Source organism: Molossus molossus, unplaced genomic scaffold (assembly GCF_014108415.1).
Source record: "Molossus molossus isolate mMolMol1 unplaced genomic scaffold, mMolMol1.p scaffold_m16_p_1, whole genome shotgun sequence".
Lineage (NCBI taxonomy): Eukaryota > Metazoa > Chordata > Mammalia > Chiroptera > Molossidae > Molossus > Molossus molossus.
The window spans coordinates 251,109,659-251,135,055 of record NW_023425344.1 but is presented as its reverse complement, the minus strand read 5'-3'; the positions used below and the strand labels follow the sequence as shown (position 1 = coordinate 251,135,055).

General features: G+C 48.1%; 1 protein-coding gene across 1 annotated transcript in view; it reads left to right on the top strand.

Annotated features, from left to right (window-relative positions):
- The first annotated feature begins 11,858 nt into the window (after positions 1 to 11,858).
- PPP1R13B (protein phosphatase 1 regulatory subunit 13B) overlaps positions 11,859 to 25,397 on the top strand; it is a 97,461-nt gene continuing 83,922 nt past the window's right edge. Inside the window, exon 1 of the mRNA XM_036276455.1 lies at positions 11,859 to 11,907. Within this exon, the coding sequence (XP_036132348.1) occupies positions 11,899 to 11,907 (9 nt within the window). The 5' untranslated portion in view covers positions 11,859 to 11,898. The remainder of the gene's footprint in view (positions 11,908 to 25,397) is intronic.

The window sequence follows — 25,397 nt, the reverse complement described above, 5'->3', positions numbered from 1 at the left end:
CATTTATCTTCAGATAGAGCAGGAGGGAGAGATGGAGGAAGAGAGAGAGAGGGAAACATCAATGTGAGGTAGACACATCAAGTGGTTGCCACCCACATGATCCCAACCGGGGCCGGGGACAAACTGCAACTGAGATATGTGCCCTTAGCAGGAACCAAATCCAGGACTCTCTGGTCCGCGGGCCGACGCTCCAACTGCTGAGCCGAACGGGCCAGGGCCACACACACACAATTTTAAAAGAAAATACCAAATTGTATTCCAAAGGAGTTGAGCCAGTTTGCATTTCCACCAGCAGGGTGTGAGAGTAGCAGGTCCACCTCCTTGCCAACACGTGATACCTTCAGTCTTCTTTTTAGCCTTTAAGCAGATGTGTGATGGTGTCTCACTGACATTGACTAATGATTATCCTTTCATGGGCTTATATGTCATCCGTATCTCTGCTGAAATGTTTCTTCAAATCTTTTGCTCATTTTTATTGGGTTGCTTGTTTTATTATTACGTTATAAGAGTTCTTCATATATTCTGCATACGAGTCCTTTATTAGACTATGTTTTGCATCTTGGAACTTTGTAACCAAAGCTCTAATAAAACAACAACGATACTAATAAAGGTGCTAACAGGCATTTCTCCTCTGGCATTAGCACCTAAATCACAGCTTGTCCTTCCTTTGCAGCCTTAGCCTTCAGGCTCCTGGTTCCTCTTTGGAGATGTTGACCCTGAAGACATTCAGCTCTAAAAGAGACCAGTTTCATCAACAATAAAAGTGCAATATAGAGGAAGCCTTCTTTGTCAATCAAAAACAAATAAAATGTTGTAATCCGAGGGAACATCGTTGCACGCTCAGCTTCCCCAGACAGATTGAATTGGGGGGTGTGGAGTGGTCCTACACCATGCTGACCTTGCTCTGAGGAAAGCCTTTCTGTGGTTTTGAGCTGACTTACTTTTTCAAGGCCTTCATATATTGTTAAGGCCTTCTTGTTAACTGTTGGAATGCTGGCAACAATGGCTTCTAAACATTAACATGCTGGGGAAAGTCGCGCAGGCATAACTTGACTCCAGGGTTGTATTAGCATCACACCCTGCCTACCAGTCACCTGTGAGCTAATTTGCACTAGCAGAACACCTGTTGTAGCAAAACAGTCAGTGCACAATTTGGGTCAGCAGTGAACAGTATTCACATGGGCACAATAATGGAATCCTAGATACTGTTTCAACCAAAGTAGATATAACTGTATGTGGAAAGGGAAAAAATGCACTGGGAGAAGGTGGGTAAGACTGCTAAAGTCTCATTGGCCATAGCAGTCAGTCAATGATACCCAGAACTGAAAAATCAAGATGTAACAGTATAAGTATACTATTTACAAATATGACGGTAACACATGCACATGCACAAATAAAAACTGAAAGGGAAAGAGGTTGGCCCTGGAGCATGTGACTCAGAGATGGGCCTGGGCCTGCTGGTTTTCCTCAGAAGACTTTGCATGCTACTTGGATAAAAATCAAGTCAATGGGTTATTTTGATAAAAATAAGAATTAATTTTAAACTTGAATAAAGTTAGGTACTCAGTCTATACAGAACTATTTGTGCGTGTTTGTGTTTTGAAATGGAATTTGAATCAGGTCCTTCTGACTCCAATCACCACGTACATGTGGAGAGCATTAGAAGCCAGGTGCAAGGTGACAAGAAGCAGCGCTATACTATCATCTAGTTCTGCGTGTGTGTGTGCGCGTGTGTGTGCGCATGTAAATTTTCCCTTTCAGATCCATCTTCCAAGACCAATGTTTTCCAGCCCTGGCTGGGCAGCTCAGTTGGTTAGAGCATCTTCCTGATATGCCAAGATTGCAGGTTTGATCCCTGGTCAGGGCACATACAAGAAGCAACCAATGAATGCATGAATAAGTGGGACGATAAATCCATATTTCTTTCTCCCTTCCTCTCTCTCTCTAAATTCAATTATTTATTTTATTTTTTTCAAAAAAAAAAAGACATTTTCCAGCAGGCCCCGGAGGGCCTTGCCATGTTCTTCACACCTCATTCAGCTGAGACACCCTCCCTGCTCCGCAAGGCAAGCTCAGGGGTCGATGATTTCCGGTGTCCTCCTCATTTGTTTGGGAGTAGTTTGCTGAATTTGTCCAGAATAATCTCAGGCACCCCAGTACAAATTGGAGCAGTCACACTATCTCCAAGTACCAAGAGGGCCAACCCCACTGCCAGCTGCCTTAGTTGGTTTTGGCAAAAAGGACCGACCACCCTGCTCCAGCCTGTGCTCATGTCTGTGCGTTTGTGTGGAGGAGGCTGGGGAGGGTGAGCTAGTGAGAGAAGACGCTGCTCTTCAGCTGGTGGGGGAGTTGCAAGGTCAGACTGGCATACGTGGGCACCCAAGGCTGAAGATTATTAGATGAGCACAGTGACTCCAGAGACCTGGGACCCTCCTGGCCTGGTGGCAGTGTCTCACCCAGAGCAGGGTAACAGCCAGTGGCTGTGTGGCATTCACTGTGTGCCACACCCATCATTTTATTTATTTATTTTTTTATCCTCACCCGAGGACATTTTTCCAATTTTTGTTCAGATAGAGTGGGAGGGAGGGAGGGAGGGAGAGAGAGAAACATCAACGTGAAAGGGACACTCGATAGTGGTTGCCACCCACACGACCCAACCAGAGCTGGAGACAAACTGCAACCGAGGTACATGCCCTCAGCAGAAACCGAACCCGGGTCTCTCTGGACCACAGGCCCGATGCTCTAACCGCTGAGCCAAATCCATCATTTTATACAATCCAGACAAAAATCCTTGAGACAGGTGCTATAAATATCCCCCATTATACAGATGAGCAAATTGAGGCACAGAAAGTTTGGGTAACTTGCCCAGAATTACCCAGGCAGATCTAAGTAGCATGTAGTCTAGCTCCACAGTCCAAGGTGCTAGGTACTATGTGAAAGCACACTTCCTTAACTTCTTGTTACAAAATATCCAATTAGTTATGGCAACGTGGAGGCCATAACTCTCAGGATTTAGAGTCAGAAGATCCGAGTTTGAGTCTGAGCTCTGCCTGGGGAGGCCCTCTCCATGGAATGCATCCACAGGTTCTTGGTCCTCCAAACTCAGTGGGGTTTGCACAGTAGCTCCCAGAAGAAAATAGATCTGGCTTCTCCCTGTGGGGTGGCTTTGGACAGGCTGTGTCATTTGACCAAATGGCATTGCTCTCAGGGTCAGGCCTCCTCTTGAATGACTCCTGTTATTTGTGGGTGACCTCCCTCTCACCTCCCCCCCAGCTCAGGGGGTGGTCACTGTCCCACTTGTGCCAGTCCTGGAGCCCTGTGCTCTCTCTGTGGTTCCCCTATCCTCCCACCCCTTCTGTAAGCAGTCCTGCTTTGAAAATAACCCTCCTGGAATTTCCCTAATTTGCGGAAGCCATCTGTTTTCCCACAGGACCTGAGTGATGTGACAGCATCATGAACAACAGCGGAAACTGGAAGCACCTGAAGTGTCAGAGAACTCGGGAGGGAGGGCCGATTAGGGACCCTGCACAGCGGCTTGGTGGGACGTGGTGCAGCCAGTGAACAGGATGTTCAGGGAAAACCCACCACGGCGGAGTGCAGGAAGGGATGCCTGGGGTATGATGCGTGGGAAGAACAAAAAAACCCAGGGCTAAATCGAATTATGGCACGACCTCCAACAAGCTCCATGCTGGCAGGGACTGCGACCTCCAAGTCGGGCACTGAGGTCACAGTACAGGCCAGAAACGAATGAATTAATGAGCGTCCTGACCCAGCAGAGGCCGGTCTCCTTCCCATCGGCCCCCAGGTGAATCCTAGGAAGAGGCAAGAATGGTTTAGGCCGCAGACCAGGACCAGGGCTGTGGGTCCCGCAGACCTCCCAAGGCAAAGAAGTCCCGCCCACACACGCGACAACCCGCCCATCGCGGCGGATGGGACAGGGAAGAGCGCCTGGCACCGCGGCTGTGGGCGGGCACCTGCTCGGCCTTGGTTCGAGTTCTGACCACTGAGCAGGGGCCTGGGCAAGTGGCGAGACCTCTCTGGGCTTCAGAAAACACCTGTCTCAGGAGTCCCGGCCGGTTTGAGCGGAGCACTAGCTGTGTCCTGGGCCCGCTGACCCTCCCTCCTAGGCCGCACCCCCAGGACTGTGACCCCGCCTTCGGCACCCGCGGTGCCACCGGCCTGCGTGGAAGTGAGAACCGGCCGGTAGGCTCTGGGGAGCCCGCTCTGAGGTCCCCACTCCTGTAGTGTGACCGCGCACAGGGCCGGCCGCTGGGTTCGGCTGCATTTCCTCGTAGGCGGCGGTGCAGGGACCTTTCGGGACACGAGCGTCATTGTGCGCAGACTGCGTGCGGGGCGCGGGACCCGGGCCGCACAGCCGAGCAGAACACGAAGAGCAGACGGATCGCCGGCCGAGTTCATTCCCAAGTTCTTCTTTTCCCACCCGACAACAAAAATGATTGCCCCAGAGCAGCTAATGGAACCGCAGCTGGTTGGCAGCCAGCACTGTGGAAACAGGTTTCCCGGGAACTGTGGGGGAGGAACTGGAGCCTCCGTCTCCACTGTCCCCGCCCCCGCGCTGCGGGGAGATGCGGCACCGGAGTTGTGGAGTGAGGGCTGCCTGGCCTGGGGCTAGTGGAGGTTTGGGGACTGTCTGGCAGGGATGGGGGGCCTGAGGCCGGGGAGCAGGAGGCCCAAGCCCCCTGGGTCTAACTACCCCCTGCCCCTGAGAGCTGTGAGGAGCTACTGAGGGGTCTCACTAGGACCTGGCGGGTCTGATTTGTGCTTTAGAAACATCCTTCAGTTTCTAGGCAGGCTAAATTGATGCGGCAGGGTGACTCTGGTTGGGATAGGACAGGAGCAAAAGCAGCTCCAGGTAGCCCTGGCCCCATAGGTAGGTCAGTTGGTTAGAAAGTCCTCCTGATGCAGGGAAGGTGTGGGTTCAATCCGCGGTCAGGGCACAAACAAGAATCAACCAATGAATGCATAAGTAAATGGAACAACAAATTGATGTTTCTGTCTCTCTAAAATCATTAAGTAAAAAAAAATTTAAGTTTTTTTTTTTTAATCCTCACCTGAGGATATTTTTTTAATTTATCTTTAGACAGAGTAGGAGGGAGAAAGGGACAGAAAGGGAGAGAGAGGGAAACATCACCCTGAGAGGGACACACTGACAGGTTGCCTCCTGCACGACCCTGACCAGGGCTGGGGACTAACAGCAACCAAGGTATGTGCCCTTGGTTGGAACTGAACCCTCAACTCATTGGTCTGAAGCTCTACCACTGAGCCAAACCGGCCAGGGCTAATAAGTAAAAAAATGTTTTAAAGGCAGTTGGGGGGTGGGGTGGGCAGAGAGGCCCTGGGCATGCCCAATGTCTGGCCAGAGTGCTGGATCGATGGCAGGATGGGGCACTGGCCCAGAATGGACAGAGGTCCTGAAATGTGGCCCTCCCCAGGCAGGCCAGGTAAAGCAAGGAATTAACACTGGATCTACTGGCCCTGGCTCACTAGGCATGCAGGGGACTCTGTGGGTACCATGCAGCCTGGGCCGCATCCCAGTATCCCAGCACTGGGCAGAATCCTGGGGACCATTCTGGATTTTTCTGTTCTCTTCTCCCCAAGCCCCACTCTTCAAAGCACATCCTAATGGGACCCCTTCCCCACATTCACCACCTCCACTCCTTCTCTGCCCTTGCCATATGCCAGCCAGCCTATCCATGGTGGCCATTGGGCATCGGAAAATATAAATCAGCTCTCTCTACTCCCCTGGAAAGCCACTAATATAAAATCCAGATGCATCATGGCCCACACACCCAAACCTGACCTCACTTCCCTCCACTCTCCCCCTGCTCCTCCCATGAGCAGCCCCCTCCCCATGCCTTCCCCCACCCCCAGCTGCTTGGTGTTCTTGTCCCAACTCAAATGTCACCTCCTGGCAAAGAAAGCTGTCTCTGTCACATTATATGGCTTTATTTTTTAAAATACACTTACCACTGTTGGAAGTTATTTTCTTTGTGTTTTGTTTTTCATCTTTTCCCCTGACTGGAATATAAGCTCCGTGAGGACAGGGACCTTGTCTGTCTTGTTTGAGGTCGTGTGGCCTGGGCCTAGACCAGTGGCGGGAACACAGGAGAAACCCAGTCGATACTTAATGGAGCAGGCTTCCTGGCCCCTGGCAGAGAGAGGTGTGTTGCAGGGCCAAGGTGGCAGGTTGTGACCGGGGACCCACGACTCAGCAGTCTGGGAGGAGGCAATAGAGAGGAGTTGTGCTGGGGATCTGGGAAATTCTTGAAGATGAGGAAGGATTTGACTCGTGACAAGAGCTGAGCTCTTCTTGAGAAAACTGACAGAGAGCTCTTGCAGGCATAGGGAGGTGGATGACAGGACTTGGAAGAGGGATGGCCAGGGTTTGGGATAGCTGGATATAAGATCTAGGTGTGGGATGCTGGGCGCATGGGAGATGAACTTGAAAAGGAAGATTGGGGCCATGCTATGAGGGGTCTTATTATGGACTGAATTGTGTCCCCCCAAGATTCATATGTTGAGGTCCTAACACCTGCTGTACCTCTGAAAGTGTATTCAAAATAGGGCCTCTAAAGAGGTAATTAAGTTAAACAGGTCATATGGGTGTGCCTTAATCCAAAATGACTGGTGTCTTATGAAAGGAGACACACAGGGATGTGTGCACACAGAGGAAAGAGCATGTGAAGAGCCAGCAAGAGGATGACCATCCATCAGCCGAGGAGAGAAGCCTCCGAAGAACCCAGCACGCCCTGGGCCTTCCAGCCTCCAGGGCTATGAGAAAATAAATTCTGTTGTTGCCCTGGCCAGTTTGGCTCAGTGGTTGGAGCGTCGGTCTGCGGTCCAGAGAGACCTGGGTTCGGTTCCCACTAAGGGCACGTACCTTGGTTGCCGTTTGTCCCCGGCCCTGGTTGGTCGTGCGGGTGGCAGCCACTCGATGTGTCCCTTTCACATCAATGTTTCTCTCTCTCTCTCTGTCTCTCTCTTCCTCTCTCTCCCTCCCACTCTATCTGAACAAAAATAAAAAAATGTCCTCGGGTGAGGATAAAAAAAAAAATTCTGTTTAAGCTGTCTTTCATCTTTTTTCTTATGGCAGCCCTAGAAAACTAATATAGGTCTTAAGTTTTTTAATTTTTAATTTTAAATAGTAATATATTCATCTAGTTCAAAGTCAAACATAGAAGGTAAGAATACAAGGTGATTAAGGTCAACATCAACAGTGATACATCAAGTTGATAGTGTGTGCCCTTCATATGAGGTGATGAAAATAGCATTTTATCTCTCATTTTCTTTCTTTTGCCATTCTCAAAAGAAAAAAGAAAAAAATACCTAAAAAAATCCATCACTTCAGTCTAATCATGAGAAAAATATCAGAAAAATTTCAAGTGAGGAACATTGTACAAAACACCTAATCGGCCCTTCTCAAAACTGTCCGGGTCATAAAAACAAAGAAAACAATGGAAACTGTCACAGCCCAGAGGAGCCAAAGGAGACATGACAACTAAATGTAATGTGATATCCTAGATGGAATCCTGGAACAAAGGACATTGGGTAAAACTATGGAAATCTGAATAAACTGTGGACTTTGGAACGATGATTCAACATTAGCTCATTAGTTGTAATGCGTGTACCATATTTATATAATTTGTAAATAATAGGAAATAAGGTGAGGGAAGTAATATTGAAACGCTATCTGTCATCTTTGCAATTTTTCTGTAAATCTAAAATGGTTCTAAAAAATAAAGTTTAGCCCGGCTGGTGTGGCTCAGTGGTTGAGTGTCGACCCATGCACCAAGAGGTCGCTGGTTCAATTTCTGGTCAGGGCACATGCCCAGGTTGTGGGCTAAATCCCCAGTGGGGGCATGCAGGAGGCGGCCAGTCAGTGTTCTCTTTCATCGATGTTTCCATCTCTCTCTCCCTCTCTCTCTAAAATCAATAAAGAGCCCTGGCCGGTTTTCTCAGTGGTTAGAGCGTCGGCCTGCGGTCCAGAGAGACCTGGGTTCGGTTCCCGCTAAGGGCATGTACCTTGGTTGCAGTTTGTCCCTGGCCCTGGTTGGTCGTGCAGGTGGCAGCCACTCGATGTGTCCCTTTCACATCAATGTTTCTCTCTCTCTCTCTGTTCCTCTCTCTCCCTCCCACTCTACCTGAACAGAAAATGGAAAAATGTCCTCGTGTGAGGATAAAAAAAATAAAAATAATAAAATCAATAAAGAAAAAAAAATTTTTAAATAAAATTTATTTTTAAAATATAATAGTGGAGCCTGGCCAGTGTGGCTCAGTGGATTGAGCGATGTCCCATGGACCCAGAGGTCTTGGTTTGAGTCCCAGTCAGGGCACATGCCCCGGTTGCAGGCTTGATCCTCAGTAGGGAGATGCTTCTCTCTCTCTTTCCCTTCCTCTCTCTCTAAAAAAATCAATAAAAACACATTTTAAAAAAAAGTAATAGTGAAACGTAGTACTCAGACTTCTGTCCCTTATGTACCCAGTTCCCATTCTCCCTTCAGGTCATTGCTTCATTAGTATTCATTAATGGATCCTTCAAAAATTCCTTTATGGGAACACCCTCCTTGGGGCACGCCCACTTGAATCTCCTTTTCAAGTGAATTTTTTTCCTCCTAAACTCTTAAGGGTCCCCAGAAGACTTGCAACCAGGGGAGCAATGGGCAGCTGCAGCTCATCCTGGGCTCACCCCCTGAACCCGTCTCTAAGGCCCCCTTTTCTCTGACTCTCCGGCGAGCTGAAGGCAGCCCACCCAGCCTTGGCTCATTTCTTTCCAATGATGTTTCTAGAGCCAGAGCAGCCCTGCCTAGTCTCTCTCCTGTTGCTTCTTCTATCCTAGGCCCTTCCTTGTTTCACTGTGCCCAGCTTTAATAAACATACTCTCAAAATAAAATTTAAAAAATAGAATTCCTTTATGCAAATGTGAGTCTATACTCAGTTTTCTCCCCAAGTTTTCTCCCTTTTAAAATTTCCTTTAAAGAGCAATTAATCATTTTAATATAAATAGTTCAAACATACACAGTAGAGAGAAAATGCGATTCAAACATACATAATAGAAAATGCGACGCACCTCGTACCCCCATCACCCATATTCAACAACTGAAGAATGTGTGCGTATGCTTCAGCTAGCCCTCCCTGCCTCGAGCTCTCCCTTTTGCTGAGCTGTTTTATAGCAAATTCCAGACCCCTTACATATGCGAGTGTGCATCTCCGAACAATCTGGACGTCTTCCATCACCCTAAGTTCGCATTCCACCATCAACGGTGACTCCCGAAGGGCCCCTTGTGAACTTTAGTCTGGGTGATAGGGAGACACAGACAAGCTTTGCAGGGCAGGAGTGTGTATGCATGACCTAATTATGTCTGTGTGTGGGATGGTTTGGGCGTGAAGGAGGTTAGAGCAGGGAGGCAGGCCAATTACGAACGCCCTTGGTCTAGATGCCAGGTGATAGGCCTGATGCTTGGTGTTTGTAGCAGCACAGAGAGTAGGAGGAGGACCAGCTGGAGAGCCTCTGTGGAGAGCCACTGACCAGCCTGGTCTCAAATGGATGCCTGCCTGGAGGACAGAGGGGACCCTGATGTGAGAGTGGGGCAGCTGCCACTGTCTGTGCCCACAGGTCCTGAAGGTAAGAGTGGGACCCCAATGGCTAAGGCTCCACTTCTTGGAAGAATGGGCTCATTTTGATCACCTCACCCCAGGTGACACTTCTCTGCAGTACCTCCTTTGTCTGGCGTAGTGGGCCAGCAAGGGACAGGGGCCCCTTCATAACTTAGTGTGCCCCTTCAAGACTTATGAATCAGAGCTGGAAGGCCCTTGGAGGGATCATGGAATCTAACCCCTCGCTGGTTACACATGGAGAAACGGAGACCCAGAGAAGGGGTGCAGGTCCCTAGGGCCACATGGGGAGTCAGAAGCAGAGCTGGAATAAGAACCTGGGTCTCTATGAGTTCCTGCCTAGGATCTCCATTACCTAGAGCTTCCTCTTCTGTCCAAACCCTGCTGCCAGAAGAGATATCATTAGCCACTGATGCCCAGTTTGTATAAATTCAAGAATCCCTGGGTGATCCTTCTACCAGGGACAATTGTAACTAAGCCAGCTTGCTCATGACAGCATAACTACAGGAAAGTGCTATTTATGGAGCGACTACCATGTTCCACAAGCTGTACTAGAATCTTTTCATGCATTATGTCTGGACCTCCCCAAATCCCATGAGGCAGGCACTATTATTTCTGTAACCTCCCATTATAGAGATGGGCAAATTGACAGGAGATGTAGCTTGTCTAAGGTCATACAGTAGCAGAGGCAATGTCTATCTAATTGAAAAGTCTACACTCTCAACCACTAATACACACACAGGCACCATGACCTCTGAATAGGGTGACTCCCCAGGAAAGAGGACAGTGGTTTCTCCTTAGCCTCCTCCCTCTTTGCTTCCCAGCCCCTCCCAGCAGCCTTAACCTCTTAGGGGAGCACACGGGTTACAGGCAGACCCTGACCACCTGCCTTCTCCAAGGACCTGGGCCCTTCCCAAGGTGGTTTAGGGCCATGAACAGACCTTCACGTTCTGGGTGCTCGTGGACGTTCCAGGGGAGTACATCACTCACAGACTCATCTCGGTTAGGGTTCAAGTGCCTGGCACACTGTGGAGGGCACAGAAAGGATGCCTGCCTGCTGGTCAGCCTTTCCTAGGGTCTGCTCCATGCCCTGCACTGGACTCTGGACACAAGGGTGGTGCGGCCCAGGTCTCTGTAACTCAGGCACTCAGTCCAGAGGAAAGGGTGTCACGGGAGACAAGGCTGTAAGGAGACCTGGAGCCTAGAGATGAGGACTGGACCTTGCCCTGGGACGTTCAAACCACGAAGGATGCTTGCACAGGTGGACACAGGCGTTCTGGGCCGGGGGGTACCGCCGGTGAAGGGTCACGGCTGGACAGCACAGACATGTCCTGGAAGGCCCGCGGGCCTGAGGAGCAGGGCACCGCAAGCCGCAAGAAGACGCGGGGTGGGGGGCGATCAGCTGTCTTGGGGCCGGAGCCCAGGCACGTTCGTGGGTTCACCCGGAGCAATGCGGAGCCGGATCACGTGGATGGTTCCCGGCGCACCCACGCGCCAAGCGCCAGGCCCCTCGCCTGCAGCCCCACGGGGACGCGGAGAACAGGGGTCAGGCCGCGGTCAGACGCGGGCGCACCTCGCCCCCGTCGGCCTCCGGAGCGCGCGGTTCGAGTCCTGGCCTTGGTGGGACTCGCTGCGAGGTCCCGGCCGGGCCCTTCCCTCTGCGGGCCTCCGTTTTCCCATGCTCGAGGTCTCCGAAACTGCCGACTCTCGGACCCGAGCGGCCCGGAGCCCACAGGCCCACACGCGAGGCGGGGCGGGGCAGCGGCCCGGCGTCCGCAGCGCGCCCCCCCTCCCCGCGGGAGCGCGGACGCGCACAGGCGCGCTCGCACCTGGCTGCCTCCGAGAGCGAGGTTGGGTGGGCGGGGCCGAGAAGCCCAGCCCCGGCTCCGCCCCCGCCTCGGTCGGGCCAATCGGAGGGGGCGGCTGGCCCCGTGCGGGGGCGACGCGCTGGGGGCGTGGCCTGCAGGGCTGAGGAGAGAGCCCGCGGGCGGGCAGCGCGAGGCGCTCGGGCGGAGGCGGCGGCGGCGGCGGCGGTGGCGGCGGCGGCGGTGGCCGCGGTGGGTCCCGGGACAGCGACGCAGCGCGCCGGCGGCCGCGACAGGCTGGCCAGGCTCCGCAGCCCGCCGCAGCCGCCGCCTCGCCGCTGAGGACCCGAGAGCGCGGCGGCGGCGCGCGGCCTGTGAGGGCGGCCGGAGCGGCGGGCGCGGCGGGCGCGGCGCCGATCGTCCTGTCAGGCGGCGGAGGGCGTCGCGGACCCGCGTCGCGATGATGCCGGTGGGTGCGGGCGGCGGCGGTTTCCTCTGCGGGCCGCCGGCCAAGGCTCCTTCCTCCCGCGCTCCCCACCCGGGGCCCCGCGCGAGGCCGGCCGGGCGGGCGGGGAAGGAAGTGGCCTGGCGGGCGCGCCCGGCCCCGCGACCCCCGGGCGGGCAGGTGGGGGCGCGCCGGGCTGTCAGCGTGGGCCGGGCGGGGGCGGGCGGGCCCCCTGCGCTGCGGGGACCCCGGCCGGGAGCCGAGGCCGGCGGTGAAACCGGAGCCCGGCATCTCCCGCCCGCCCCGGCGGGTGCGGACGCGAGGCCGGGGTCGCGTGGCGCTCGCCCAGCCCCGGGGCTGCGGCGCCTGTGAGCCGCCTGCAGGGTGCTGGGCTCGCCTGCCGCGGGCGGGCGGCGTGGGCCCCGGGAGCTCTCGCGCCGCGAGCCCACGCCTCCCGCGCTGCCTGGCCCGGGCGCCGGCGTGTGCGGAGTTCACCGAGGGCGTGGGTTTGCGGAGCCGTTGGAGCCCGGCCCCGGCCCGGGTGCCGGCCGCGTACCTCCGCGGCCGCTGTCACCGCGCCGCGCTGGAGCGGGGCTCCTCCGTGCTGGCGCCGCCTTTGTCCTGCCCCCCGGGGGTGCATCCTCCCGGGCAGGAGACACTGGCCATTGCACCCCCACCTCCGGCCCGGCCTCTTCCCTCCCCTTCCCCCAAACCGCCAGGGGTGCTGAATCCTGAGCCTCTGGCCCGGCTCTTTGTGAACTAAATGTCATGACACGGGGGGGAAAGGTAGGGCTGGGGGTCCCCAGAGGGGTGGATCGGTTTTCTGAGGCCCTGTGTGTTAAGTAAAATGCTCAAACACGTTTATAGTCAAGTAACGACACAATCCTGCTTGCACGCTACCGTTTGCGCCGTGAAAACCGCACGCGTTTTCTCCTGGGACCCTCTTTTTCCGCCGGGCTGCACCCAAGGACGTCTCGATGAGATTCCCCCTGATCTTTCAAGTCATTTCCTCTTCGGATAACCTCTTCCCCCGGTTTTGAACGGACTCCAGCACATCCTGTTGGCAGCCTCTGGAGGTGTGACCTGGTCGATCCCAGGATCCTTCTTTGGCATCAGAGCGGGCCGCGTTTCCAAACACTGGGTTCCCCGTGAACGACTGTCACGTCCTGGAAGGGCAGTTGGATGAGCATCAGAAGGTGCAGAGTCGAGTACTGGTTCTGCTACTTTTCAGCTGTGTGACCTTGAACAAGTCAAGGCCTCCCAGCCAGGAATTTGGTGGGGCTGAAAACTTACTAGTGTCCGTGGGTCGCCCCTACAGTCAAAAAGAAGGATGTGTTCAAAAGTGCCTCTCACATAGAATGCCACGCACACAGTATTTATTATTGTTACTGTGGCACTGAATGGTCAATTTCTAATTTTATCCCCTGCAAGATAAGATATTTGGAAACTGTTCTCTCCCTAATTCTCACCGGCTGGATTTGGAAAAGGCATTAGGGTGTTTTGGAATTTTGATAGCAGTTTTCGTCAAGCCTGTGAGAGTGCACTGATGTATTATACTATGATAATATTGAAGAACATCGACAGGATTTTTGACTGATTTTTATCTTTGCATAATGTTTAATTCTGAGTACCTTGTTAAAAAACAAACAAACTTGGTTTATATTTTTCACAGGTGCATTCAGACATTTTACCTCTATTCCACATGGTTGGTTTTTGGTCTCTGCCTTACCAGGTTTCCTTTTTAAAGAAGTTTGCTTAGCTGGCATTTGGGAAATTTATTCATGATACTCAAAATAATCAAATACAGCCTTTAAAAAACAGATAGGTCTATTCACTATTTAAAACACACTGCTTTTGTTTTAAAATGCCTTCTAGAAACAGATGGTATTTCTCTTAGTCCCTCTTTGTGGCCTTTAACTTTGTATTTCCTTCTTGATCCCTAAAAATACTACTTGTAGGATTGAGTCCTTCCTCTATTAACACAGTTGGGGATGATTTTAAATGTAAGAGAAGTTTTAATAACATACAATTCTTATTTGATACTATCTGAAACTACATATCCAAGATATAAATACAATTTTCTTCCTTTATTGTGTATTTGGTGTTCATCATCACGATGAATCATCGAAGCAAGATTGGATCATATTTTGCATTTGTAGAGAGTAGCACTTCCAGTGGGAATGTAATGTGAGCTACACAAATGCAATTTTAAATTTTCTAGTGACTATATTTAAAATGGTGGTATTTTAAAAATGATATCTTGGCCCAGTCGGTGTGGCTATCAGTGGTTGATCATCGACCCATGAAGTAAAAGGTTGCCAGTTCGATTCCGGTCAGGGCACATGCCCAGGTTGTGGGCCAGATCCCCAGTGTGGGGCATGCGGGAGGCTGTGAGTTGATGTTCTCTCTCAATGATGTTTCTCTCTCTCTCCCTATCCCTCTCCCTCCCTCCCTCTCTCTCTAAAAATTAATAGAGAAAAAATCTTTTAATGATTTATTTTATTAACTCATGTCAAAAATACTGTCATTTCAATATATAATCAATATGAAACATTTATTAATGTGATATTTTACTTTTTTTGGTACTGTCGTTGAAAATCCGGTGTGAATCCAGTGCATTGATGAAATTTTACACTTATAGCTCATCTCAGTTCAGACCAGCACATTGCAGTTGCTCAGTAGCCACATGTATTTAGCGGCTACCACATCGAGCAATACAGGTTTAGAGTATATTTTAATTAATTTGAGAATTGGCAAGTAATGTGTAGTGTCTGTGGTGACTTTGAATTGGTCAGGTGGTTTACTGCAGCACCTAGTCAGTCTCCCAGCTGTTGGAATAAATGGGGTAAGATCTGGCTATGCGGTCACCTGACATTTACGTCTTTGTAGAGGTCTTCAGTTTGCTCATTACATAGAGTTCTATGATTGTCTACTTCTAAACAATGTTATATTTTGGAATTTTCCCTTATCAAAATAGTTTTGTGTGCTGTTATCTGTAGTCAGTCACCTTTTTTGTCAGTGGACAATTTTTTTTTAATCCTCACCCGAGGATATTTTTCCATTTATCTCAGATAGAATGGGAGGGAGGGAGGGAGAGAGAGAGAAACATACTTGTTAGAAACGTCTTTGTTAAAGAGACACATGGACTGGCTGCCTCCCACATGACCCCGACCAGGGCTAGGGATGAACTGCAATTGAGGTACGTGCCCTTGACCGGAATCGAACCCGCAGTTCATTGGTTCGCAGGCCAATGCTCTAACCGCTGAGCCAAACCGGCCAGGGCTCAGTGGATGACATTTAAAAAGTGTTTCCCCAAGAAACAAATGGGCTATATTTTAAAGATTATTTGTTGACTTGCCCTAAGATCTGGACCTGAAAGCATTTAGGCTCTGAAAGCATTTAGGCTGTACCTAAAGAACTTTGATAGAAATAAGAATTTTAATACAAATAGCCTGATTCAGCCCTGGCCAGTTTGACTCAGCGGTTAGAGCGTCGGCCTGCGGTCCAGAGAGACCCGGGTTCACTTCCCGCTAAGGGCATGTACTTTGGTTGCAGTTTGTCCCTGGCCCAGGTTGGGTCATGCGGGTGGCAGCCACTTGATGTGTCCCTTTCACATCGATGTTTCTTTCTCTCTCTCTTCCTCTCTCTCCCTCCCACTCTATCTGAATAAAAAATGGAAAAATGTCCTCCGGTGAGGATAAGAAAAAAAAGATTTTAAAAAAATAGCCTGATTCAGCCCTGGCCGGTTTGGCTCAGCGGTTAGAGCATCAGCCTGTGGACCAGAGAGTCCTGGGTTCAGTTCCCACCAAGGGCATGTACCTCGGTTGCAGTTTGTCTCCAGCCCCAGTTGGGATCATGTGGGTGGCAGCCACTTGATGTGTCTTTCACATCGATGTTTCTCTCTCTCTTCCCCTCCCCCTCTCCCTCCCACTCTATCTGAAGATAAATGCAAAAAAAAAAAAAATGTCCTCAGGTGAGGGTAAAAAAAATAGCCTAATTCAGAGCATAAAAGGATGAAAACTGTCTAGATCATTAGTCAGCATCATTCTTTTTTAAAAAAGTGAACATGCCCTGGCTAGTGTGGCTCAGAGGTTGCAGTGACACAGGAAGGGTCCCTGGTTTGAAACCAGGGAGGGAGGGAGCCAGTCGATGTATCTCACATCAGTGTTTCTCTCTCTCCTTCCTTCCCTCCCTCCCTCCCTCCCTTTTTTCCCCTTTCTCCCCCCTTCCTCCCTTCCCCTTTTCCCTCCCTCTCCTCTTCCCCTCCCTCCCTTCTACTCTATTTCAAAATCGATGGAAAAATATCCTCAGGTGAGGATTAACAATAATAAATAAAAAGAGTGAACATTTGCATCTGGTAAAACTTTTTGTGCATAGGAAAATTATTATCTGGGGAATGGTGGGTGCTAAGGATACTTTTTCCTTTTCCAAAGGAATGTTAACTTGAGTAAAGGAAATTGCATGGCTCTAAAGTGTCTTATTTGTAAGAAAGGCACTCTGATGGTAGTGTTCTGGTTATGTTAGTAGTGGGCCTCCTAACCTCTGGTAGACACCATGCAGTGGGGCTAGCTGATTCCACTCATTTCTGTCCCAGGAACCCTTTCACCATATGTACTATAGGCTACATTATTTTGTGCTTAATATATAACTCTCATTAAACAAACATTTGCTTATTTTTAGGTATTCACTGTCTTCCCAACTATGTTGAAACATTTGGAAGTATTGGAATGGGTTTTTCTCTTTTTATTATTTATTTATTTATTTAAATCCTCACCCAAGGATATTTTTCCATTTATCCCCAGATAGAGTAGGAGGGAGAGAGAGAAACATTGACATGAGAGGGACACATCGAGTGGTTGCCTTCCAAATGACCCTGACCAGGGCTGGGGAGGAATTGCAACCGAGGCACGTGCCCTTGACTGGAATCGAATCTGTGACTCTTTGGTCCATAGGCTGACGCTCTAACTGCTGAGCCAAACCGGCCAGGGCAGTTTTTCTCTTTTTAAATCATCAGCTGTCATGTAATTGATAAAACAAGGAATTGGCAGTAGGGAGATTAGCTTCTAGTCCTCTCTTTTTAGTAACTGTGTGACCTTTGGACTTACACTCTTTGGGTCTCAGTTTCTCATCTGTAAAATGAGTTTGTCCTGGTGATTACCAAGTGGTTATGGTTGGTCCCAAACTTGATATATAGCAGATACTTTAATGAAGGTCAATAATATTCATACTGTCTATATCAAAGGTTGAGCAAACTGACACACTTTGTTTGGGCAGCCTTTTAGTAAGCTGCCCAAGTATCTTTGTATGATAGAGCAGATAGGAAGAGCTCAGTAGATGTTAACTATTATTGTTAATTAATAATTAACTCACTTGATAGGCTTGAATTTATAGCCTAATTCAGTAAACAAAACAAAGACTGGAGAAGTTTTCTTGGTTAAACAAAAATGAGAAACATAATATTACCATTTAAAATAATAAAACTATTTCTAGCCTTTGGACTGCCCAAAAATTCATAAAAGGAAAAGCAAAGCCTTGATCATGCAAAGATGTGTATATAAAAGCTTTTACTATTAGTTTTATTGAACTTAAGAATAGTCTGTATGGATAACTCTTCTAAAGGCTACAGTATTAAGTACAGCTGTAAAGTTTTGCAGCTATTTAACTTCCTACAATGCAATTTAGTAATAGTGAGCACTCAGTGAGTGGTATTTGTCACTATGTGCTAAGGCACTGTGTCATAGGGTTTGTGGTGGTGTCTCCATTTGTATGGAGAACTAAGGCTCAAGAGCTGAGGAAACTTGGTTAAGGTCCCCCTGGCTAGTCAGTGGCAAAACAAGGTTTGAAAACAAACTATCTCTAAGCCTTTGTTCCTAGCCCTTGTGCCAGTCACTTAAGGGAGTTCGCTGTGGTCAAGGCATTTTTCTAGAGGTGCTAGTAATTTGAGGTTAGCTAAATTTTTCCTCTTATGCTCAGTCCAAATGAAGCTTACTACTGAAAAGAATCCCAAGGTGAGAGTTTTCATAAAAAGAGATCATTTTCACCCTCTTGAGGAGCAACTCTATTTTATTTATTGATTTTAGAGAGAGAGGAAGGGAGAGGGGGAGAGAGAGAAACATCCATGAGACAGAACATCAGTTGGCTGCCTCCTGCATGCCCCCCCTTGGGGATTTGGCCCACAGCCAGGGCATTTGCCCTGACATGGAATCTAACTGGTGACCTTTTGGTGCGTAAGTCCATGCTCAACCACTGAGCCACTCCAGGTGGGCAGAAGCAACTCTATTTTAAATGTAAATGTGTTAAATGTACCTTTTCTTTCTCAGCATCCTCTTTGAACAGACTGTAACAGTAGACATGCTTAAGAGTTACTTAGGATTTTTAGCAGGGCAGGAACTAAAAATATCACCAGGTTATTGTATTGAAGTTATATAACTGGTTGTCAGCATGCTTTTTTTTTTTTTTGCACAGATGGGCAATAGTTTTTCAGTAAAAGTTCGGTGGGATTGGTGCCTTGAAGTGCTGTTGCCATAGTTATTTCACAAGCTATGATTCTAGCTGAAGGGAGGAATGGTGGTGATAAGTTCTATTGGAACACTTTCTTGCTTGATTGCTTTGTTTTATTTTGCTGCAAAGAAAGCTGTATGGCCCTGGCTGGTTTGGCTCAGCGGTTAGAGCATTGGCCTGCGGTCCAGAGAGACCCGGGTTCGGTTTCCGTTAAGGGCATGTACCTCGGTTGCGGTTTGTCCCAGACCCTGGTTGGGTTGTGCGGGTGGCAGCCACTCGATGTGTCCCTTTCACACCGATGTTTCTCTCTCTCCCCCTCCCCCCCAACTCTATCTGAACAAAATATGGAAGGAATGTCCTCAGGTGAGGATTAAAAAAAAAAAAAAAAGAAAGCTGTATGACTGTTGTTCATACTAATTGGAAAGCAAAATCTGCTGTTACTGGATTTTGTAAAAAAAAAAAACAACCCAAAAAACAAAAAAACACCTTTGTGCCCTGGTTGGTTTGGCTCAGTGGTTAGAGCGTCGGCCCGCGGTCCAGAGAGACCCGGGTTCAGTTCCTGCTAAGGGCACGTACCTCGGTTGCAGTTTGTCCCCGGCCCCAGTTGGGGTTGTGCAGTAGGCAGCCACTCAATGTGTCCCTTTCATGTCTATGTTTCTCTCTCTCTCTCTCTCTCTCTCTCTCTCTCTCTCTCTTTCTCTCTCTCTCCCCCCTCCCTCCCTCCCTCCCACTCTATCTGAAAAAAATGGAAAAATGTCCTCGAGTGAGGATAAAAAACAGAAAAACCTTTGCATGTGACATCATACAGAACAATAAAAGACTGAAAAATGAGGTAGTTTTGATTAAAATTAATAAATGACATTGGAAATAGTAAGGTGTACGTATATTGTTAGTGTAGCTAGAGCAGCTTAACTGAAGTTTGGGCAGATCATGTTTTATAACGTGATTGTAATCATAGCTCAAGCAAATGCAAAGGCCCTGTGGTAGGAGCATGCCCAGCTTACTGGAGAAACAAGGAGGCCTGTGTGGCTGGAGCAGACAGAGTAAGTGAGGGGGAAAATAGAGGAGATGCAGTCAGAAAAGGGATGGTATTGTGGGGATGGTGTAGAATCTTGCAGGGCCTTATAGGCTATGGTGAAGACATAGTACAGGGAGAGAAATTTGTCCTGGAAGAAATGAAACACAGCAGTTTGCTTATTGTAACACGGCAGCTTGCTTATTATATTGTAAGTATGCTGAGTAGCAGGCATTGCCTAGGCTACTTCACTGTAGCGAGTAAGAATCACTTGGCTTAAGTGTGAATTCTGGCATCGCCACTTATTGGCTCCCTAACCATGGATAAAGTTACTTGACCCCTAAGTTCCTTGTCTCTAAGCCAGTGGTTCTCAGCTTTCCTAATGCTGTGACCCTTTAATACAGTTCCTCCTGTTGTAGTGACCCCCCAACCATAAAATTATTTTCGTTGTTACTTCATAACTGTAATTTTGCTACTGTTATGAATCGCCATTGGAAATAATGTGTTTTCCAATGGTCTTAGGCGACCCCTAAGAAAGGGTCGTTCGCCCTGGCCGGTTTGGCTCAAAAGTTAGAGCGTTGGCCTGTGGACCAGAGAGTCCCAGGTTCGGTTCCTGCTAGGGGCATGTACCTTGGTTGTAGCTTGTCCCCGACCCCAGTTGGGGTCATATGGGTGGCAACCACTTGATGTTTCTCTCTCTCTCTTCCCCCTCTTTCCCTCCCACTCTATCTAAAGATAAATGCAAAAAAAAAAAATTTTTCAGCCCTGGCCGGTTTGGCTCAGCGGTTAGAGCGTCCGCCTGCGGTCCGGAGAGGCCCGGGTTCGGTTCCCGCTAAGGGCATGTACCTTGGTTGCAGTTTGTCCCTGGCCCTGGTTGGTCGTGCGGGTGGCAGCCACTCGATGTGTCCCTTTCACATCGATGTTTCCCTCTCTCTCCCTCCCACTCTGTCTGTACAAAAAATGGGAAAATGTCCTCAGATGAGGATTAAAAAAAAAAAAAAATGTTTTCAGGTGAGGATAAAAAAAAAAAAGGATCGTTCGACCCCCAAAGGGGTCACAACCCACAGGTTGAGAACCGCTGCTCTAAGCTGAGGAGAATAGTGGTGACCTTGTAGTGTTAGGATGATCAGTGGATTATTATGGGAAAATGTGCTAGTTGTGTAGTAAATGCTCACTAAGCGTTAGTTATTTGTAATCAATTTAATTCCTCTGGAAAGCTTTCCCGATCTTTCCTTTGACCAAATCCAGCAAGAGAGACATTCAACCTAGTGTGTCCTTTTTTTAAAAAATATAATTCACATACTATAAAAGTCACCTTTTAATGTGTATAATTCAGTGGTTTTCAGTGCATTTATAAGGTTGTACACCATCACCACTATCTAATTTCAGAATATTTTGCCTAGTGTGTTGTTGCAGTATTTGGCATATTTGCAGTCTTAAACATTGGTTTGTGTAACTGTTTGATTAATATCTGTTTCTCGTCCTGACTATTAATTTTATGAGGGCAGGAGCTGTGTCTTGTTATTTGCTATTTACCACCAGTGCCTATACCAATGACTGGCTGCATAGTTGGTGTTCAGTGATGATTTAATGAATGAAAGAAAATATGATGCGGAAATTAGTGTTGGACCCAGTTATAAAGAGGGGTATGTGTGTGTGTGTGCGTGTGCTCGCGTATGTGCACTGTAACAGGGTTCTCATTTGATCCTGTGGGTGATCAGAAACCACCAAACATTTTTAAAAGTGGAGTGATACAGACAGATTTGTATGATAGAGAATTCTGGCACCAGAGGAGAATTGACTGTGGAGTAAGGGAGATTAAAAAGAAACAGAATGCCTGGCTGGGGTTGCTCAATGGTTAGAGCGTCAGCCCACAGACTGAAGGGTCTTGGGTTCGATTCCCAGTCAAGGGCACGTACCTGGGTTGCAGGTTCAAGGTAACCAGTCAATGTATCTCTCTCACGTCAAAGTTTCTCTCTTTTTCTCTCTCTCCCTCTCTCTCCTCCTCCCCGCTCTCCTCTTCCCTGCCCCCTCCACGCTCTCTAAAAATCAGTGGGAAAAATATCCTTGGGTGAGGATTAACTACAAAAATTTTTTTTTTGGTACATACCCCTAGCGGGAACCAAACCCGGGACTCTCTGGTCTGCAGGCCAACGCTCCAACCGCTGAGCTAAACTGGCCAGGGCACAAAAAAAATTTTTTTAAAGAAATAGGACAAGCAGTTAGGAGACCAGTTGGTACAGTCCTGACTTGACCTAAGGAGAAGAGAAAGATCCAGTCAAAAGAAGATAAAATAGATCTGATGGAGTGAGTGTGAGAGTGTGTGAGTGAGAGTGCGTGCAAGTAAGTTGATTGCTTGCATGTGTGCGTACGTGTTCGTGTGTGTACCCACGTGTAAATGTGTTTGTGATTGAGAGAGAGAGGAAGGAAGTGCAGCGGCTGGAGTTGAGGATAACGAGTTTATTGCTTCAGCAGCCAGGCTTGTTTTCCTTTAACTAAGACGGAGTACACTTGAGAAGAAGTAGACGCAGGGCTCTGTGGGGAAGAATGGGTTGTACTGAGTTTGAGATGCCTACGAGATCCAGAAAGACATTATTCTTGAATCTTAATCTTAAATCTTTACTTAAATATAGAGAGTAAGTTAAAAAAAAAAATCTGCCATGTATTAAGTAGTTTCTAACATGTTTTTGGCATTTTAGATTGCTGCCTGGGCATCTGTACACACTGCACATGTCATCTTTTGCACTTGTCAGTTTGCTCATCAGCCCCATCCTGAGTGCCCACTAGACCAGGCTTCCTCCGCAGGGGCTGACCTGGGCCTCCCCCGCTTTGTGCTCCCAGCACCTGGCACAGTTTAGATGCATGCATACTTTTTATAGCAGTGTGATCTGTGTCTCTGCACTGATAGTTTGTGTTCTGCTTTTTACTCTATTGCATGTTTCTGTTTCTCTCGAATGGCTGTCTTGAAAGTCGTATCAGTAAATAATAGTTAACCTCACAAGTAATTGAAGTATAGAAAGATTTTTGTGATAGAACTGGAAATCAGAAGTGAAGTTTGATCAACATGTGAGGAAAGGTTAAATAAAATTTGACGACTTCAGGTTTAACTGAAAAAACAAACAAAGCCGACAATAGTAACAAGGAGTATTTTATGATAAGAAATAAAAATATGAAATGGTATGGCATAGTGGTTATCAGCTCAGATCTGGAGCCAAACTGCCTGAGTTCAAATTCTAGCTTTGCCACTTACTAGCCCTGTGACCTTTGGACAAGTTATTTAACTTCTTTGTGCCTTATTTTTCTCGTTAAAAAGGGTTTAATAATAGTACATTTCTAAAGGTTGTTGTGAGGATCAAATGCTTACAGCTTTCTGTTAAGATACAAAACAAGCTCTCATTGAATGTTTGCTCTTCCTGAGTTTTGTCCAGCAACTTCATGGCTTCGTGGTGGGCGGGGATTCAGTTGGAAAAGATCATAAGTGCACCTCACCCATGGAGGTCGTGCTAATATCCTTCATGCTGAGAGCCCGGTAATTGCACATCCGTCAAGTTGATAGGACAGCAAGGGAATTATTTGCTTTTCTTAGAAATTAAGGTTTGCCCTGGCCGGTTTGGCTCAGCAGTCAGAGTGTCGGCCTGCAGACCAGGGAGTCCCGGGTTCGGTTCTCACTAGGGGCATGTATCTCAGTTGCAGTTTTTTCCTGCCCCGGTTGGGGTCATGTGGGTGGCAGCCAGTCGATGTGTCTCTCTCACATCAATGTTTCTTTCTCTCTCGTCCCCCCTCTCTCCCTCCTCCTCTATCTGAAGATAAATGCAAAAATGTCCTCGGGTGAGGATTTAAAAAAAGAAATTAAGGTTTGCTGTCTCTTTCTAGTACCTTCTATTACGCAGACCACAGCTCAGAACCAGAAGAAGTGGTTTATCATTCATAGAATCACTCAGTATCCGTGAGCTAAAAAGCTCACCCCTTCTTTCTGGTCTCTACCTAGATGCCACCTTCCAGACCACCTTGTACAACATGCCCCTCCCCTTGCTGGGCTTTATTTCTCTTTACAGTACTTAGGTTCCCCTGGCATTTATTTGTGGAAGATCCTGGAAGCAGGGCTTACTTCTCTTTTTCTACTGCAGTGTCCCCAGTACAAGTAAGTACCTGTTTACTGAATGGCCTCAATGAGCATTTAGGGCACATCCCTTAAATGCCCTGTCTGTGCTAGGGCTGGGCACCGTTCCTGCTCTCAGTGAGCTCACAGTGGGACACAGTCACATGAACAAAAAATGCCATTCCGAAAGGTAAGAACTGCAAGGGTAACAGAGTATAAACAAGGTGCAGTGGTGATAGGAGTCTTTCTGAGATGTCGGGAATTTTCCCTGAGGAGGTGACATTGGACTGGAGTTTACAAGTAAGAGGACAAGGAGGTGGTAGGGAAGAGCTTTTAGGTAGAGGGTTTAACATGCGCAGGGCATTGAGATATGATTCCCCATGGTGTGCTGAGGGAAACTGATTGGATCATAAGGCCAGATGAGGCAAGGGGTAGGCTAGAAAGGAAGGTAGAAGTCAGATTCTGAGGGCCATATATGACCTGTGTAAGAGTTTGACTTTGGCCCTGGCCGGTTTGGCTCAGCGGTTAGAGCGTCGGCCTGTGGTCCTGAGAGACCCGGGTTCGGTTCCCGCTAAGGGCGCGTACCTCGGTTGCAGTTTGTCCCCGGCCCTGGTTGGTTGTGCGGGTGGCAGCCACTCGATGTGTTCCTTTCACGTCGATGTTTCTCTCTCTCTCTCTGTTCCTCTCTCTCCCTCCCACTCTACCTGAACAAAAAATGGAAAAATGTCCTCGGGTGAGGATTAAAAAAAAAAAAAAAAAAAGAGTTTGACTTTGATACTGAGATATGAAATGTTGAAGGTTGTTTTTTAAATTGTAAAATATAAGTAACATAAAATTTACCATCTTACTATTTTCAATTTTTATTAATTTATTTTTGTTATAGATTTTTCTCCTTTCTCCTCTAGTTAACTATTTTTTAAAAGTATATTTCTATCGATATTTTAGAGAGAGAGATAGAAACATCGATGTGAGAGAAACATCGATCGACTGCGAGCCTGCAACCCAGGCCTGTGCCCTGACCTGGAATTGAACCGGGACCTCTCAGTCCACAGGATGATGCTCAATCCACTGAGCCACACTGGCCAGGCCATTTTAAATATTTTTAAATGTACAGTTCTGGAGCATTAAGTACATTCACATTGCTCAGCAACCATCACCACCATCCATTTCTAAAACTTCTCATCTTCTCAAACAAACAACTATTGAAGGATTTTAAGCTGAATTGCGAAATGCTCCAGTCTGGGTTAAAGTTGATGCTAAGTGTCTGGAGTCGATGAGAGGAATCTGTTAGGATAGTCGAGGCAGAAAAGGGTCTCTGAGCAGTCCAAATGTTATCAAAGAATCTGGCATTGAAGGCAGTTTGTTAGGAGAACCTCTTTAGCCCTCACTTAACCTTTATTTTTACATGTTGCACAATTCTAATTTACCTAGTTTCTACATCGTTAGTCACTGCATCTGAGGTTGCTAGAGAGGTGTAGCTGTGGGCAGACAGATTGATAGAAACCATAGAAAGACACAGCTTTAAACACAACCTGAGGTTGTGGTCTGCGGTCTGAGAGTGGGCAGCCTGACCTCAGTCAACACCAAAGATGTCACAATTACAGATTATACACAAGGTGGTAGTTGAAGTTCCTCATGATGACTGAGTCACAAAAAAAAAAGAGTAAAATCAATAATGTAGACAGCAGCTGGATATATTTTAGATGAGCTCTGTCACACATGTAATTTTAAAATTTCTAGTAGCCACACCTGGCTGGTGTAACTCAGTGGTTGAGTGTTGACCCATGCATCAAGAGGTTGCTGGTTAGATTCCCAGTCAGGGCAAATGCCCGGGGTGTAAACCCAATCCCCGGGGCGGGTGGGGGATGCAGGAGGCTGCCAGTCAATGTTCTCCATCAT